The sequence below is a fragment of the Terrapene carolina genome, unplaced genomic scaffold (genome assembly GCF_002925995.2).
Source record: "Terrapene carolina triunguis isolate 2854851 unplaced genomic scaffold, T_m_triunguis-2.0 Scaffold21, whole genome shotgun sequence".
Lineage (NCBI taxonomy): Eukaryota > Metazoa > Chordata > Testudines > Emydidae > Terrapene > Terrapene triunguis.
Window position 1 is genome coordinate 24,646,054 of NW_020664372.1, and position 19,637 is coordinate 24,665,690.

At 41.1% G+C, this 19,637-nt stretch overlaps 1 protein-coding gene across 2 annotated transcripts in view; it reads right to left on the reverse strand.

Annotated features, from left to right (window-relative positions):
* NALCN (sodium leak channel, non-selective) overlaps positions 1-19,637 on the reverse strand; it is a 348,982-nt gene that overhangs the window by 19,712 nt on the left and 309,633 nt on the right. For both annotated transcript variants that reach the window (XM_024194179.1, XM_024194178.1), the window contains 8 exons: positions 18,452-18,619; positions 16,493-16,597; positions 8,010-8,116; positions 3,562-3,682; positions 3,379-3,477; positions 1,763-1,856; positions 1,118-1,224; positions 637-711 (listed from right to left, as the gene is read on the reverse strand). In XM_024194179.1, the coding sequence (XP_024049947.1) occupies positions 637-711; positions 1,118-1,224; positions 1,763-1,856; positions 3,379-3,477; positions 3,562-3,682; positions 8,010-8,116; positions 16,493-16,597; positions 18,452-18,619 (876 nt within the window). The remainder of the gene's footprint in view (positions 1-636; positions 712-1,117; positions 1,225-1,762; positions 1,857-3,378; positions 3,478-3,561; positions 3,683-8,009; positions 8,117-16,492; positions 16,598-18,451; positions 18,620-19,637) is intronic.

The following is a 19,637-nucleotide window of genomic DNA, read 5'->3' on the forward strand; positions in this document are numbered from 1 at the left end:
AAGATGGGGGAAGAGAGTCATATGATAAAGGAAATTATACACCAAATAGTTATGTTTGTCATAGTCTTCCTCCAATATACCCGTTATATAACCTTTACTTTTCTATGCTCGTATCTACATACTACCCGTAATTCTGTTGCTTTTGCTTTTTAAATGACTGAGGGAAAGGAGATGGATACACACACAGAGATGCTTAGAAATATATGTGCTTTCTATGGCTAACAGTCCTTTTGCCTTCTGTTTTCTCATGGTGTCATATTTAAACAGACTGAGAATGAAAGGAAGGATGTATGTTTTAAGCAGGACTTCCCAGGTAGCTAGACCTAGTGCTGGCTCACTGCACAGAACACCCTTTGCAACTCTGCTTTAGAAATTTACTGAAATACCATTCTCACTGCTATACATATCCAGGATGAAATTATCTATGTTGCAGATACATGGACTGAAAAGGATACACAAGTCTAGCCCCATAACAAGTAAAACACACATTTTGCAATACATACTCAAGCACTAGTCATATGAGTTGCCCCGTGGATATGTAGCCTGAAATTAAAACTTGGACAGTAACCCTAGAACCAAAATAAAATATACAAAACTAGTCTGACTCTGGAGAAACAACTAAATATATTACTGTACCTCTAGGACAAAAATGAAGGTGAAAACGACAGACATTGTTGCTAAAGGAACAGTCACTGGATCTTCGACATCCCACTGAAATGGAACAAAGATAGTAGATCATAAAACAGATATAAAAATTTATTTACCACGTTTTAATTTTTATTTCAGTGTGTATTGTTCCCATAGATTCTGTTTTTACAGTGAATAACACATTCAGGCAGGAATGGCAGGTGGGTGCATCTTTCCTTTTATATGGATTTAGCGTTAAATGAGAAATTAAAAATAGTGGACCAGATTGTTAATTGGTATAAACTGGCGCAACTCCAGAGACTTTAATGGAGCTGTACTGATTTACACCAGCTGAGTATCTGGCCCACTGTATTTAGAAATATTATATTTCCAGCAGGTCATTGCTAGCTTATGTACAGTTCACTATTTTAAAAGGGTACAGCTCATTCGTTCCACCACTGTTACAAGACACAATAAGAAACAAAAATACCTTCACTGAAAGCAAGACAGACTGGGCCAGAACAAGCACAGCAATAGTCCTCTTAAAAAACGGATGCTGCGTTATATCATACATTTTGGCTCTAAAGCCATCGTTATCTGAAAAAGAAGGAGTTAAACAAGAAGAATTAAATTGCACACAGTGGTATTTTTTTCCCCCTGTTTCTTGACATATTTTTCTTGTTTGTTAATGGTAACCTAATCCTTGCCTAGTTTTGAAATACATTTCTAATTTTCTGCTACAGTTTCACATATCAAATAGTGCTTCTGAACATGTAATTTCAAATACTGAACACCAATGTTGCATGAAGGCTTTGGTAGGGGTAAAGCAAGTGCATCATTCAATAGCTGTCAAGATAATACATTCAATTCATATCATTAACAGGCAAGTGCAAATATATTTCATTTAAAATTCATTTTTTCATTAAGGCTTATCCTAAAACCATTGAAGCACAACCTTTTTTGGGTTGATTTTAATAGCCTTATGCAGAGATCTGTAGTTGGAGCCTGTTTCCACATTAACTTATGCACAACCTCCTAGTGGCCTAACGATTACAATTTTAATTTGAATCTTAGACTCCTGGGGAATTATGAACACTGGGGCTCAACATGAATAACATCAGAATATCTTTGATACCCGGACGAGGTGGGAGATGAAGAGGTTGAGCTATCTTCAGTCTGCTCTTTAGATCTTCCCACCGTCTCTGATCTACAGTCAGTAAAGCTGTACCCTTAACAAAGAAAAACAAGAAGCTTTTGTCATATAAAATCTTAAACATTTAAATGTTGTGCACATGAAAACAACAGCTTGCCTCGGGCCTTGAAATGAAGTTACATTCTCAAACTCTCCTTGAATAACACTGTATTTGGGTAAAGGGGTCAGAGCATCATCCCTGCACTCAAGAAGATTTCCAAATGCACTAGCTGTGAGTTTCTGGGACTCAACTCAGCAAGCTCAGTTGTTGCTCTTTGTATCAGCGGCTCAGTAGGGGTAGGGAAACCTACAGGAGGTCTTCCATTTGACTGAACACCATTTGCTGGGGAGCACTGTTTTAAACAGTGGTCGATTCTGTCTGGACTTTGCTGTAAAAAACCCTGCAGCAAGGTATTAGCTTGTCAGCACTGCTCTAGCTTATCAGGGAACCAGCCTTCTACAAAAGCACTACAGACACACTTCCTATGCTTGTAGTATAATTTAAATAAAATAAACATATGCTATGCTACAACATTTTCCATAAAGGAAGCATAAGAAGTGCAGATATGACTTCAGGGTAGGTAGTAATAAAGAGCACACACATAAGCATTTTGATAGCATAGTACAAACTACACTATTTAAAATTATCTTAAGACATAATAAGGTCCTTACAACATCAGAGAGCTATAAAATCTCATACCGAGGGTTTGGAGCTGCAAAAGCAACAGAGAACTTTTAAAGGCAAATGTCACAGATTGCTTTCCCAGACACATAGAAACTTTGCCCAGTAAGCACTTAACCATACAAAGCTGTGTGAGCAGTGGTACCATCCTCATGGCGTGTCTTGGAATGTCTCGACTTGGAACAGTGAGTCAAACAAACAGGTGGTTGTCCTACTAATAAGATCAGAAAAGCTCCCTCTGAGGTGAACATAATCTCTTTATGGAATTGTGTCCCCAAGATATGCCCTGGGAAGATACACCCTAAAACGTGATGCAGTTAAAGAGACTGATTATTATAACATGTATTAATTCTCACTGTTAGGCCAAAAATCACACAGCACAGGAAATATTAAATTAAAAGGGATTACACAATAAAAAAGATTAATAAAAACTAGTGGATTGTTGGAAAGATTTCATTACAGAAAAAATAAAAAGGTAGTAAAATAAAGACACAAGCTCAGTGAAATTTAAAAACAACCATGTCAGAGACTCTAGATCTGTGTCTCAAGAGCTTTCCCCCTCACCACCATTTTTGTCAAGTGAGGAACTCAAAGAATGGTTCTCTTTGTTCATTGCTTATGGGCCAAATTGAGACCATGCCTAAATTCATACTTCAGTACACCTGCATCTGCTCACTTTAGATCTGAATTTGGTCCTATATCTCTCTTCAGGTAATATGATCCTAAGGAAATAATGAGGTTGCTTCTTGAATTGTAACTTACTTATATTAGCAACAGCACATCTTATTATCTCATATTGCACAATTTGTCATATGATGTTTAAAGCTAACAAAGTATGAAACTATTCCCATGTGAGATACAATAACTGAATTATTACCTTATTTTCATTGAAATTAGCAATGACAACTCCAACAAAAAGGGTCAATCCAATCATGCAGCCCAGGAACACAAAGACATGAATATAGATTCCATGGATCTGCATATACGAAAAATATGATTATTCATCAAAACAAATTCAGCAGCTTTCGAAGCGTTAACAGGATTTGATATGCTTGCTTACCGGCCCCACGCGATGAATAATGACATCTCTGACTTCCACCCAGCCTTTTAATGAAAGAACTTCAAATAGTGCCAACATGGCATTTCCCACATTGTCAAAATTAAAATTGCGAGGATTTGCCCTGAAATAATAGTAAAGGAATGAGTGCATTTTAACTATCTTCTGATAAGATGGATCTTAGGCATCGTACTGTGGCCTCTCTAAGTCAAAGAATACAACCTCATGCTATACAAAGGAGCTAATCATATAAAGAAGCACAGTTTTTATTTGTGTTATTACTCAACTTTTATTTCCATATCTGCTTAGTTTTTCTTCATATTCTAAGTTAGTCTGAGACTGTAAACTCCTTTGTTACAGTGACTGTGGCATTGTCTAAATCTCTACAAAATATCATGCAAAGTTCTGAATAATAATACTTTGAAAACTAAAAAAATTACATATACTCCACTTAATTGCTAAATCTTTACAATCTCATGTTTATTTATAAGCTGAGCTACTGTAAAAATGATAAAGCTTGTGACATGGCACTGTATTTTAGAGTGTTTCTGACAGTACATTGCCAAAAGTTAGTGATCGTGAAAAAAACAGTTCTGATGACACTGGCAGAAACAAAGCTATGTCATACAACCCTGCTAATGTACCTCAAGGAACAGAATTTTCAAAAGTGCTTATGTGATTTAGGCTCCTGGTTTAGTCAGTAGGTGCTTCTGCAAATTATCATTCATATTCATTCATAATATCAGATTTTGCTAGTCCAAAGAGAAATGTTAACGAGAGGAAATCACTGGTTTTCTCAGCCTTCAAACATAACATTCTTTGTGTTAGCCAGGATTCCAAAGGAAGAAACGCCATTTGAAAATGAAAGAATCCATTAGAGGTTAGTTTTTTAAAGAGCTGTGCATCCCCAATCAGAGACAGATTTTCTGAAAAGCTCATCCTCAGCTACCATTCAGACACCAAAATAAGTAGCTAAATTTCCAGTTTCCCTACCAGCGTAACTTTTTGAAAAATCTCACCGCTAAGGCTATGTCTACAATATGAGTGTGATTCCCCTGAGTTGGTGTGAGTATAAGTAGTAGTATAGCTGTGGTAGCACAGGCAGTGGCAGCAGAGGCACAGCTTAGCTTTGCTTAGTACAGTGGTTCCCAAACTGGGGTTCGTGAACCCCTGGGGGTTCGCGAAATGTTACAGGAGGTTCTTAGGAAAAAATTCCCTAATGGCGGACGGAGCTGTACCTAGGAACCTCGGGCAGCCTGGAGCCCCTGAGCTTCCAAGAGCTAAGCAGATCAAAGCAAGCCTATCTATCACACTGAGATTTAAACTTGAAGACTCCTTATAAGAAATGGAAAGGGAGGTGGATATTTTTTGCTGATTTTATAATTAAATAGGCAGCTAGTATTGTTTTTAAAATTATTATGAAGAACAAGTTTAAGCTTTGTTGTAATGTGTGTTGTTTGCCTGGACTGCTCAAGACCTGAATGCTTGTGGAAGGAGGAACTCTTTGAGTTGGCTTCTTAAATACCTTCATGCTGTTTCACATCTAATACTCCTTGATGAAACATAGGAGCCTTTTCTTATAACAGGCTTATTCAAAGTGATACAAGCTATGAAAGTGAGATCTTGGAAGAGTGTTGCTGTTTTCATAATGTAATAAAAATACTGTAATGATAATTAATAATTAATAATAGTGTGGAATAAGCATGTCATAAAAACAAATGTTATATTTCCAAGATCACTGCTTTTATAATTTATACTCAGGTAAAGGAGAAAATCCCTGGAAATATTCATTTTTAGAAGGGGGTTCACGAAACTTGACATTTTAGTGAAAGGGGTTGACAGGTTGTTAAAGTTTGGGAACCACTAGCTTAGTACAAACCATGCCTCTGTTGCCACTGCCCACGCTACTGCAGCTACACTACTGTTTATACTCAGGCTAGCTCTCATTGAGCTACCATGGGTATCTGCACACAAGCCGGGAAATCACACCCCTCGCTTGCAATATGGACATAGCTCCCACTGTGACACTCAGGCTATGAGGTACTGGGCTCTTGAAAATCTGGTCCTACAAGGCTAACAACTGGTACTCACCTCCTTGAGTAATACATTTTCTGCAGTGACAAAAAATTCTCCAAACTTCATAGTTTTGCTGATTAAGATCTTTTTAGTTATTTCGGGATCAAGCTGAAGTGGATTGAATTTGCTTACTCACAGGAATTCTGCCTTCAGAATTTATCTGAAGCATACGGAAGCTGAAAGAGTTCTGCAGATGCCACAGCTTCACTGACTGTTCAAATCACAGTGTATTATTTCATTAGTGTAGGATGGCTCTGAATTTTCCCATGCTACCACGTTCTTTTACCCTCCCCCCTTAATTAAAATAATTTTAGCCGTTTTGCTGAATTTGCAAAAAGTGAAACAACCTCCTTTCAAAATATAAGCAATTAAAGACAAGTTTCACACATTTTTAGGTGTTAGAAAATCTTAAATTGACACTGTCAGAATATAAATCATAGACTTACTGTTGCCATTACATCATTGTTGCATCTGAGATACCACAATTAGGGCTGTCAATTAATTGCAGTTAACTCACACGATTAACTAAAAAAAATGAATCACGATTAAAAAAATGAATCACGATTAATCACAGTTTTAATCACACTGTTAAACAATAGAATACCAATTGAAATTTATTAAATATTTGTGGATGTTTTTCTACATTTTCAAATGTATTGATTTCAATAACAACACAGAATACAAAGTGTACAGTGCTCACTTTATATTATTATTTTTTATTACAAATATTTGCACTGTAAAAATGATAGAGTATTTTTCAATTCACCTCATACAAGTACTGTACTGCAATCTCTTTATAATGATAGTGCAACTTACAAATGTAGATTTTTTGTTGTTGTTACATAAAAAACTCAAAAACAAAACAATGTAAAACTTTAGAGCCTACAAATCCACTCAGTCCTACCTCTTGTTCAGCCAATCGCTAAGACAAATAAGTTTGTTTACATTTATGGGAGATCATGCTGTCCATTTCTTATTTACAACGTCACCAGAAAGTGAGAGCAGGCGTTCTCATGGGACTTTTGTAGCAGGCATTGCAAGGTATTTACATGCTAGATATGCTAAACATTCGTATTCATATTTCAGCCACCATTCTAGAGGACATGCTTCCATGCTTGTTAAAAAAATAATTAGTTAATTAAATTTGTGACTCAACTCCAGTGGGGAGAATTGTATGTCTCCTGCTTTGTTTTACCAGCATTCTGCCATATATTTCATGTTATAGCAGTCTTGCATGATGACCCAGCACATGTTGTTCGATTTAAGAACACTTTCACTGCAGATTTGACAAAACACAAAGAAAGAATGAATGTGAGATTTCTAAAGATAGCTGCAGTGCCTTCCAAAATCTGAGAGGGACGAGGTGTGGAGCATGCTTTCAGAAGTCTTAAAAGAGCAACACTCCAATGCAGAAACTACAGAACCCGAACCACCAAAAAAGAAAATCAACCTTCTACTGGTGGCATCTGACTCAGATGATGAAAATGAACATGCATCGGTCTGCACTGCTTTGGATCGTTACTTAGCAGAACCCGTCATCAGCATGGAAGCATGTCCTCTGGAATGGTGGTTGAAGCATGAAGGGACATATGAATCTTTACAGCATCTGGGATGTAAATATTTTGTGACGCCGGTTACAATAGCGCCATGTTCTCACTTTCAGGTGACATTGTAAACAAGAAGCGGATAGCATTATCTCCTGCAAATGTAAACAAACTTGTTTGTCTGAGTGACTGACTGAACAAGAAATAGGCCTGAGTGGGACTTGTAGGCTTCAAAGTTTTACAGTGTTTTATTTTGGAATGCAGTGTTTTTGAACATAATTCTACATTTGTAAGTTCAACTTTCGTGATAAAGAAATTACACTACAGTACTTGTATTAGGTGAACTGAAAAATACTATTTCTTTTGTTTTTACAGTGCAAATATTTGCAATAAAAAATAAATATAAAGTGAGCACTGTACACTTTGTATTCTGTGTTATAATTGAAATCAATATATTTGAAAATGTAAAAAGCATCCAAAATATTTAAAATGGTATTCTATTATTGTTTAACAGTGTGATTAATCATGCAATTAATCATGATTAATTTTTTTAATCACACGATTAATCATGATTAATTTTCTTAATCGCTTGACAGCCCTAACCACAGTATTTCCCTGTGTGTAAAATAGGAAATATCAGATGTGGACAGTAATAGGCAGCATGTTTGTCTTTCCTGCGCTTCCCTCAGGTTGGTAGGGAAACTAGATTGGTCCGTTTGTCACCAGTTTTATTTGCTACTTTCAGTACTACAACGCTGCAGTGTTTGGGTCCTGCAGCAGATTAACAACTGAACTATCTGAAGAAAAACTGGCCAAGTTACAACTACTCACCAGACTCTTGGCACCCAAAATCCAGGCTTTTTCTCTCCAGGTCTTAGCTTTAAATTCAGATTTTTTGAAACACTTACATTTATTCTGAAGATGCCATGACAATCTTCCTATAGTAAAATAAAGCACATTGGGTGAAATATAGACCTGCAGAGAGGTGAGGACACTGTACAACACAAACAGCACAATAAATAAGGCAGCTTGAAACAGTGTAAATGGAACAAAAGGGTTATTTTTAGGTACTGGATTAAAAGCACTGGGAACAGAATTTTTTCATATGCAGGGAAGATACAGCATGAGCAGTGACAATGTAGAATCTTCATTCTGCACTTCAAGGCCCCCTCCCAGACTGAGAGGGCTAGTAAATCTGCAAGTTCATTCAGCTCTTGGCCTCTTTTCTGAGAGTGTCATGGTGTTTGTGATGCTTGACTCCTCCCCACTGCAAGTGGAATGATGCTACTAATCTGCTTCACATAGGCCACGTAACACTGGCTGGTACTTTTCGTCACCATCAGCCTGGCCTGGATTTTAACTGGTGATCGAGGATTCCTAGATGTCATAGCCCATTTCCAGTCCCTTGCGCTGTCCAGTCCTTCAGCGCTCAAATGTCATGAACTCGGTATCTTTCTCATGTCTCCTCAAATGCCTGGCACTCCCATTCCTTTTGCACTACGTAACAACCTTCTCTTCATTCAAACCGCTTCCTAAAACACCCCTCTTCAGTGACCCTCCTTCCAATTCTTACAATCATAATCTCCCGAAGAAAGCAGTGTGTTTTGTAAAAGAAAGCAGGAAAAAGACATGGAAGAGAGGGTTACTCACCCTGTGCAGTAACTGAGGTTCTTCGAGATGTGTGTCCCTACGGGTGCTCCACTGTGGGATCAGAGATCTTTGGCAGCCGTGCCAGTTGGGCCGCACACGCACTCCTCCCCGTCTCACGCTGTGAGCAGTGGCTATATTACATTGTGTGGTTCACCACCCTCAGTTCCTTCTCTACCACAGAGCCTACGTTTGAACTCTGAAGCGGAGGGAAGGAGGGAGGGTAGTGAAGCACCCATAGGGACACACATCTTGAAGAATCTCAGTTACTGCAAAGGGTGAGTAACCCTTTGTTCTTCTCCGAGTAGTGTTCCCATTGGTGCTCCATTGTAGGTGAGTGTAGAGCAGTGCCCCTAGATGGAAGGCTGGGCTTCAGAGAGACATCTACTAAGGAGGATAGAACAGTGGTCCTAGTAGGGCATCTGATGCTGCATAATGTTGACTAAATGTGTCCGTGGGTGCCCATGTGGCTGCCTTACAAATGCCAGTAATCGGCATGTTATTTAGAAAAGCTTTCGAGGTGGACAACGAGTGAATGGAATGCGTATGAGTTCCAGGTGAGGACTGAAGTTTGTGTCATTGGTAGCAAAGGTGGATGCATTCTGAGACCCATTTTGACAGATGTTGTTTGGATACGACCAATCCCTTTGATCTTTCATCTATAGAGAAGAATAAGTGTGATGACTGTCAAGGTAAAAGGCTAGTGCTTGTCTGCCATCCAAGGTGTCATAGCTTCATGCTGTTTGCCACATGGTTTAGGAAAGGTGGATAGGTTGATTTACATGAAAAGAGGATGGTACCTTGGGTAAAAACTTCAGGTGTGGTTGTAACATGACTTTATCTTTGTAAAAGATTGTGTATGTGGGGTATACCATGAGGGCACCTATTTCTCCTACCCATTGGGCAGATGTGATGGATACAAGAAAGACCATTTTCATGGATAGATGCATATAGGAGCAGGTCGCCATAGGTTCAAATGGAGAGCTGGTGAGATAGGCTGAGATCCCAAGGAGGGTCTTGTACCTCAGGGTAAAGATTCTGTAGGAACCCTTAAGGAATTTTTTGTCATTGGATGGTTGAATACTGAATTACCTTCTATCTTGGAGTGGAATGCAATAATGGCAGCCAGATGTACATGAACAGAGCTTGCGAATAGCCCTGATCTTTTTAGCTGTAGGGTGTAGTCCAAGATGAGTGGTAAAGGAGCGCTCATTGCTGAGACATGTTTGGTGTCACACCAAGTTCAGAATCTTTTCCACGTATGTAGGTAAGTATAATGTATTGTGGAACACTGGCTATTTAAAAGAATCTCTTATATCTGTTCTGAACAGGTCATCTCTGTATTCTGGAACCATGAAGAAGCCATGCCTTCAGATGGAAAAATTCTAGATTTGGGTGAAGAATCTGACCTGCATCCTGTGAGAGGAGGTGTGGCGTCAACAGGGTGATAGGTGGACAGACCACCAGGCATAAGAGGTAAGGATACCATATTTGTCGTGGTCATGTTGGGGCTATGAGAATGACTCTGGATCGTTCCACTTTTACCTTGGGAAGCACTTTGAATAGTAGGGGAAGAGGTGGAAAGGCATAGAGAAGAGGTGCATCCCATGAAATGAGGAAGGTGTCCCCCAGAGTTTGGTGACCTAGACCCTCTCTTGAGCAGAATGGTGGGCATCTGGCATTCTTGGGTGTGGCGAACAGATCTATGTTGGGGAATCCCCTGCGGATGAATATATGCTGTAGGGTTCTTGTGTCTATCTCCCACTTGTGTTCTTGTGAGAACTTCCTGCTCAGTGAGTCTGCCGTGGTATTCTGGTGTCCAGGAAGGTATGCGGCTGAGATATTGATGTCATGCTGGATGCACCACATCCACAATTTTAGTGCTTCTGTACGCAGGGATTGAGACCTCACTCCTGTCTGTTGATATAAAACATATAGGCGATGTTGTCTATCATTACTCTTACTGTCTGTTGTCTGATTATTGATAGAAAGTGTAGGCATGTGTTGCGGACTACATGTAATTCTAGGAGGTTGATGTTTAACATGGACTCTGATGGGGATCACTTGCCCTGTACCGTGTGAGTCTGTTGATGTGCTTCCCAACTTAGTAGGGAGGCGTTGATCATAAGTATCAAGGACAGTGGTGATTGGAGGAAGGGATCCCCCATGCAGACATTCTGAGTTGTGTCCACCAGTCTAATGAGTCCTTGACCTTCAGTGATATCGAGAGCAGTTTATTCAGCCTGTGTCTGTGGGGTATGTATGCTGTTCGTAGCCATCCCTGGAGGCAATGCATATGTAATCTGGAGTGTTTTACCATGAATGTGGTCGCTGCCATATGACTGAGCAACTGTAGGCAAGTTCTGGCAGAGATCTAGGGTGACCAGATGTCCCAATTTTATAGGGACAGTCCCGATATTTGGGGCTTTTTCTATATAGGCTCCTATTACCCACCACCCCCTGTCCCAATTTTTCACATATGCTGTCTGGTCACCCTATGGAGATCTGTGGGCTGGGCCTCATGATGGAAATGAGACTGACTATTGCGGAAAATCTGTGATCTGGGAGGAAGGCTCTGGCCTCTATAGCATCTAGTTGGGACCTAATAAATTCTAGCTGTTGTACTGGTATCAGTTGATTTTTGTATATTTATCTGGAGGGTGAGTTTCAAGAAAAGGTCCATCCTTTTTGTTATGACTTGGAGCGTATCGCCTCTGGATGGAGCCTTGATGAGGCAGTCATCTAGGTATGGGAATATTATAACCCCTTGTTTGCAGAGTGGTGCCGCCACCACTTCCAGGACTTTGGAAAATACTCTGGGTGCCATAGGGAGGCCAAAACACTCTTTACTGAAAATGGTCGGACCCCAGAACAAATCTGAGGAACCTCCTGTGGAAAGGGTGTATGGTCATATGGAAGTACGTGTCTTGGAGGTTGAGGGCCAAGAACTAGCTCCCCCCTGTTCCAGTGCTGGGATTATTGTGGATAGTGTGACCATCTTGAACTGCTGTAGTTTGACAACATTGTTGAGGTTTCCCCAAGTCTAGCATTCACCTCCACTGTCGGATTTCTTTTGGATTAGAAAATAGTGGGAATAAAAGTCTTTCCTGCTGAGTTGGAATGGCACCAGGTCTACGGCTCCCAGTCACAGAAGATGGTTTATTTCTTTTCATAGACGGTGCTCATGAGAATGTTCCCTGAAGAGGGACAGGATGGGGTGGGCAGGAAAGAGAGGAATGAAATCGAATACCCGTTGCTGATGATTTCCAGTACCCACTTGTTGGAGGTGACTTGCTGTCATGTCAGGTAAAACGGAGTCAAATGGCTGCCAAACTGATGGAGTAATTTGGATGGCTGCAGCATCTGGACCATGGGGAGACATCTCAGGGCCTCGACCAAATTTTCAAAATTATTGTTTGGAGGCAGATGCGTGGGACATGCAGATGCCTGGGACATAACCGCCTGTGTTGATGTCTGTGTACATTTGGGAGGAGGTCTCTGTCACCTATGTTGTGGATCATAATGCCGTTGAAGGGTGAAATATGGAGGGTGAGATCTCGGGGTAGGTTGATACCTACGCTGACTTCTCTTCTGCAGTGGTGTATAGACGCTGAGTGAACGGAGTGTTGCTCTCCCAGATGATAAAAAAGAGCAATTCCAAGCACTAGTGACAGAAGGACCACTCCTGGCATGCATGGCGCTACAAACCTCTCTGGATGCTGCGGATATGGTGGCCCAGTCCATTGTGACTTCTGTGGTAATGAGATGAGCCCTATGGCTTCACCTCTCAGGGCTCCCCTGACAGGTCTCCCCAGGAAGATCTCCCGTTTGAAGGATCTAAACTTTTTGCTGAGCGCACTGAGCCCCTTGGAATAGTTCATATGGTTATATTTGGATAAAAGTGCCTTGTAGTTAGCGATTTGTCCTTATCGGTGCCGAGTGACAGTATCCGCTTATGTGGTCCTGCTCACTTAGGGTCCTTAGATCTCTCAACAGTGCTGGTACCAGAGGTGCCTGGATGGTCAAAGGAGCTAGGTCTCACCCCAGAAGATGTTGAGGCTATCGACCTCACGGGGGATGCATTTCTTTGGTGGGTGAGCTCGGTGCCCATTTCTTCTCATCTTGAAGAAAGTGTGTAGATTTTTTTTTAGTGGTGCGCAGTGAGTGGGAGTCGGCAGATGACAGTGTTGATGGTGACCGCTGCAGAGGAGAGGTATCGGGGCTAGGGTCTGAGGCAGGTCACAATGAGCTCTTCATTAGTAAAAGTTTTAGTTTCAATTCATGGTCCTTTCTGTACCATGCCTTCAATTTGAGGCAGAGGGTGCACTTTTGTGACACGTGCCCCTCACCCAAACAGCGTATATACTGTGAGTGACTGTTGTTCACAGGGAGGGCCGCACGACAGGAGAGGCACCTCTTAAACTTGGGAGATCCAGGCATAACCCCGAGCAGGGAGAACTTCCCTGTAAGGAAGGGCATAGAAAAATGAAACCTATGCTACTCTAAAGAATAATGGGGAGAAAGAGGAAAGGATTTTTTTTAATAAGGGGAAATGGAAAGAAAAAAATATAAAGGAAACAAGTATTACCTTAGAACTTTCAATGGAAGCGCTAATATTATTAAGGCACAACAGGCATATAAAGGGCTTGGCTAGGGATTCCATCCCAGAACAAGGGCGGTTGAGAAGGAAATGAGGGCAGCTGGACCGCACAGCGCTTTATAGCCGTCGCTCACGGTATGAGATGGGGAAGAGTGCATGTGCGGCCCAACAGGCACTGCTACTGAAGATCTCCATTTCCAGGTGCAAGGGACACCTACAATGGAGCACCCATAGGGACAATACTCGAAGAAAAACTGTAATATACCGGAGACATCCATTCCAGCATCATGACCAGAAAAGATTCATGACAACCAAATGAGAAACTGTCCCCAGGGATTCTATCACACATCACAGGTCCCTATATGTGGGGAAGGGACTTTGGAAGCTTTACTCTGTGTTGTGTGGCTATCCAGTTAGTTCAGATATGATCAACAATATTATGGGGGAAATCCTGGCCCAAATGACGTTAACTGGAGTTTTGACATTGACTTCAATGGGGCAAAGATTTCACCCTATGTTCTTTACTATGGCCCTGGTCCTGCACTGGTGGACCTTTTGCTGATGCAGAGGCCCACTGAACTTAGCTGGGCTCCGTGCTTATACAGGGGCTGTCCATATGGAGCAAGTTGCAAGATTAGGGCCTATCCTGCTTTGATGCTGTGATTTAAAGAATTCCCAGTACACTGACTATAACTGGTTTGGAAACACTGGCTTCCCTTTATGAATTAACACTGTAGGCACAGTTTTTTGCCCCGAATTCATTGCACCTGCAATTACTGCTTCTTAGACATCTAAGTGATCCCAACTGTTTTCTCAATCAGTGAAAGTGAAAAAAGGGAGGTCATATGAAGCCTGGGTTAAGAATTTGGCTATGAAGCTGGATGCCGTGTTTGTGCCCTTACTGTACTGTCTAATTTAAGACTCAGTTATGTGACTTTGGCACAGCTCTGCATTGTCCTCGAGGGTGTCTGCAGGAGGAATTTTGTCTCAGTGAAGCTCATTCCGTCACTGAGCAATCTGGTAAGGATGTGCACCACTCCTTGGGATAGGGCAGTCTGCTTCTCCTGGTCCAATAGGTCCATCTTCCTGGTAAGGTGGCAAGTAGCCCCATTGCCTTGTCTCCTTTAAGACAATCTGTACCTCCAATAGTGCAGGGAGGAGATAGTTCCTGTGCTGTCCCAAGTGCAGAGACTACATTTCTGACAGGCCCCTGTAGAAGCACAAGGGGGCGTAGAGGAGGAGGCTTCCTGCACATCTGTAAGGGCAAATCAGTATGGCCAAACTTTTCAAACATGGGGTCTTAAAATCAGGCCCCCAAGCCCATATTTAGGCTGCTAAGCAAAAACAATCTGATTTTTTATGGTGCTGAGCACCCCCACAGGTCTTATTGACCTCAGGAGAGATGGGGATGTTCCACACCTCTGAGAATCAAACCACTTTGCTTAGATGCACAAATAAGGCATTCGGGTTGGGTTTTCAAAAGTGCCTAAGTGACTTAAGAGCTCAAATCCAACTGACTTTCCAGGGGCAGTGGGATTTTTAAAGTGACTCTAGTCTTAGCCAAGGTCTACACTAGAAACTTACATTGGTATAACTACATCGCTCATGGGTGTGAAAAATCGACATCCCTGAGTGATGTAATTATATTGATCTATCCTGCGGTGTACACAGTGAGAATTCTCCCCTCAATACAGCTACCATCTTTTGGGGAGGTGGATTAACTACACCGGAGGGCTTCTCCCATCAGTTGGTGTAGGTAGCATCTGCACTGAAGTGCTACAGTGGCATAGCTGCACCAGTGTAGCTGCACTGCTGCAGCATTTTGTGTGACAACCTACCTTTAGGAGCACAAATCCTATGGAAAATCAGCAAGGCTTATAGAATCATAGAAACATAGGGTTGGAAGGGACCAGGAGAGGTCATCTAGTCCACCCCTCATGTTGAGGTGGGATCAAGTGCACCTGGACCACACCTGACAGATGTTTGTCCAACCTGTTCTTAAAAACCTCCAATGACAGGGATTCCATCTTTGGAAGCCTATTTTGGAGATTAACTATCCTTCTAGTTAGAATCTTTTCCTCCTATCTAACCTAAATCTCCCTTGCTGCAGATTAAACCCATAACTTCTTCTCCTACCTTGAGTGGACATGCAGAACAACTGATCACTGTGCTTGTTACAATGCTCTTTCATATTTGAAGAATGTTATCAGGTCCTCCCTCAGTCTTCTTTTCACAAGATTAAACATGCCCAGTTTTTTTTAACTTTTCCTCATAGGTCAGGTTTTCTAAACGGTTTATCATTTCTGTTGCTCTCCTCTGGAGTCTCTCCAATTTGTACACATCTCTCCTAAAATGTGGCACCCAGAACTGGACACAGTACTCCAGCTGAGACCTCACCAGTGCCAAGTAGAATGGAATAATTACTTCTTGTGTGTTACATACAACACTCCTGTTAATACACCCCAGAAATGATATTACCTTTTTGGCACCTGCATCACATTGTTGGCTCATATTCAATTTGTGATCCACTATAACCCTCAGATCCTTTTCAGCAGTACTACCACGCATTTTGTAGTTGTACATTAGATTTTTCCTTCTTAAGTGTAGTACTTTACATTTGTCTTTACTGAATTTCATCTTATTTCAGACCAGTTCTCCAATTTGTCAAGATAATTTTTATGTTTCTAAGTCACTTGGGCACTTTTGAAAATCCCACCCTGTGGTGCCTAACTGTGGGTACCTAGGTCTGAAAATTTTGGCTTACGCTTCTTAGGACTGGGAGCATATCTTTCTCTACTGCATGCACTTTGCTAGATGCATTATTGGGGATCAACAGGTGATAATAGCTTATTTTCTGTTTTCAGCTTGAATTAAAAAAAAACATTTTGTACTAATTGTGCAAACGAATATAGAAATCCCCTCTCCCTCCCCCCTTTTCTGAATACATGAAATGCCACACAGTTTCTCTTTTTCATACTGAATGCTTGTTGTTTTTCCTACTTGTTTCCTCCATTGCCCAGCGAGGATGGAGTATACTAGTATTTTAAAATAGAAAAGCAGTTCTTACCCTTGCAATGATGTGTGGATCATTGCACTTGGCCAGTTTCCCAGCAAAAAGCTGAACTCCAAAGCTTGCAAAAACAAGCATTAATGTCAGCAAAAGAATGGACACCTGTGAAAGTGATGTAAATATAGTCAAACTTTTCTCCTACAGACTAGAGGTGAAGGGCTAGATCCTCTGATGCAGTCCAAGAATGAGCCTTTGGTGGCATAATGCTGACCTAGAGGATTTTATGACAGGCACTCTCCCTGCTCCATTGAATTTTTAGCCAGTACACTTCCAACTTTGGCTGCACTGGAAGGTCTGGCTCCAAACTTTTAAACATGGGGTTCTCCCTAAACTTCTTTGTGTTATGAATTATAACTTATGCATTATGTGTTATGAATAACAATGCATCATTTTATAATAATGTCTCCATTGAAACTAATACAAGTATTTTTTTAAGTTTTAAAACTTTTGTTACCATATCTTTTTGGCGATACCATTTCAGCAACTTGAAATATCATTGCATTCCATACTAATTTTGGCTTTTTCAATCAGACAAGCACTGGGTTTTTTTTCTTTGTAGATTTTCCTATGAAGCTTAAGCTATTGGCCTTTAGTGTAGGCACTGACCCAGCAATCACTGACACTCTTCTTATTGTTTGTATTATGGTAGCACCTCAAAGCACTACTTAGGGACCAGGACCTCACTGCAGTAGGTGCTGTACAAACACAGTTGCTTAACTTAACTAAGCACGGGAAGACTCCTATTAACTTCAATGGGACTTCTCAGGTGCTTAAAGCTAAACACACGCTTAAGTGCTTTGCTAGATCAGGCCTTATTCATTAACATGTGCTGCCTCTGCTGGCTGTCTGGCTCTGGAACACTAGAGCAGCTACATGCAAGAGTCAGACATAAATGAATTAAAATGTTTACATCATAACAGGTTGTAACAGATATAAAGGAAGTTAAACACTGGCCTTAAACTAATGACCCTTGCCCCTTTATTAAGAGACTAGTTTGTGTATTATAATCAAACAATATACATGAATACATAACACAGTATAATAAATATATAAGATAAAATTGCAAGATTTTATTCCTAACCCTCATGCCCAGTCTAAAATCTTATCACACTCTCAAGGTCTTGAGACCTGATCCTGGAAAAAATTCTAGAACAAACAAACACACACCACTTGGGGGGAAGAGAGAGAAAGAGCAGTAATAATGGGTTCTGGGATCCCACCACTAAAACAGAGATTTGAACCTGGGTCTCCCGTATCCCACATAAGCGCTCGAACCACTGGGTTATTGGCTATCCTGAATAGGAGGTGTGTGTTTCTGTGTGTGGGGCTGGGGTGTGTCAGTCTCTCTCATTTGTCCAAAAATTTTCAAAAAATCTTGGTTTTATCTCAATGAGGAATGAAACCAAATGCCAAAACTTCAAAAAAATGTCTGAGACAGAATTCTTGTTTTCCAGGCCACCCTACCCACCACCATTCCCAGAGCTGCAATCAGGGGCAGGATTCCCTCCAACAGTCTCAGAACAAGAACTGGGAGTGACAGAGACTCTCGTCTCTGCAAGTCTGACTTTTCTTAGGTTTCTGTAGATCAGCCACGTAAGCAGCCTGTCTCTCATCCTCTTCCCCCAGCAGAAATTGCGTTATATCTCTCAATAATCCTGCTGTCTACATCAGTACTAAGATATGCTGAATAAACAAAGTCACTTGTGAAATAATTATTACTGCATCCTTATTAAATATGAATGAAAATGAGTGCACTTTATATTGGTAATTTCTTTTTTAACTTGTTACTTTTTAAACTCCAATGGTAAGTGTACAATGCATTTTCTCTGTGAGGTATAAACAGAGTGCAGCTGGTAAAAAAAAATTAGTAAAAACCAAAGCTGAATTACAGAAATACATTTTACATCGTTACTCTCCATCTTGTTTTATCATAGGAACAAAATAACTGGCACATACCAAGAAGATTTCCTTGAAGCCACTAAACAGCTCTCGTACAACTTTCCTCATTTGCGGCACCAGTTTGAAAATGCGAAGGGGTCGGAGACATCGTAGTATCATTAAGAGCTGAGCTCCAGATTTAGCAGGAACATTCTGAGGCATCCAGCAAAGGAATATCAAACTTACCTGGGAGGGAGTGGGGATGGAGAAAGAATGAGCAATCCAGATTACAAAATATTATTTGACAAATTATGATAAAACAGAACATCAATCCAAACTTGTAAGTATTTCTTAAAAGATTATAATTGTCCCTTTTTGGGTGTGCTTGTGGGAAAAGAAGGCATAGGGGGCTAGATTTTTAAAGGTATTTAAGTGCCTGAAGATGCAGATAGGCGCCTAGGGGGATTTCGGTGAGGGAGTCCCTAGTGGGAGTTAGGCATCTAGGCACTTTTGAAAATTCCACTAGGTACCTATCTGCATCTTTAGGAGCATATATATCATTAAAAACCTGAGCTAAAGAGCCTTGCTCAGGGGCACAATGTAATTCCTGCATTTTTCTGAACACGAGGATTATTCAAGTGTAAGGCAACTACTGGCACTAGTTTCTTCAAAGTGAGTGCCATACACACGTATACAAACATATACATATACAGTGAGTTATATATACACAGATAAACAGACAGAGAAAGGTCATTCTTTATATTCAGGGAACATGCATATCTAGTTTATATAGTGTTAAAAATGATTAATAGATATTATAACCATGGTATAGACATGAATAGCATGTATCATAGATGGTTATGCCATGTCTACAGAAGGTGCTATAGATGGTTATAAATAAGGCTAAAATTTTGTCACGGTTATTTTTAGTAAAAGTCACAGACAGATCACTGGCAACAAACAACAATTTACGGAGCCCGTGACCTGTGCATGACTTTTACTAAAAATCACCGTACAAGCTGCGGGGCAGAGGTGCACAGTCCCGGTTGCAGCCCCCTGGGGAAGTCACAGGACAGAGGCACACGGCCCAGGCTGCAGCCCCCTAGGCAGGGCAGGGGCGCATGGCCCCAGTTGCAGCTCCTGGTGAAAGCGCCTGGGGTAGGGGCTCACGGCCCCGGCTGCAGCCCGACGTGGGGCAGGGACACAGGGTACCAGTTGCAGCCCCTGACGTGGGCAGGGGTGCATGGTCCCGGTTGCAGCCGCC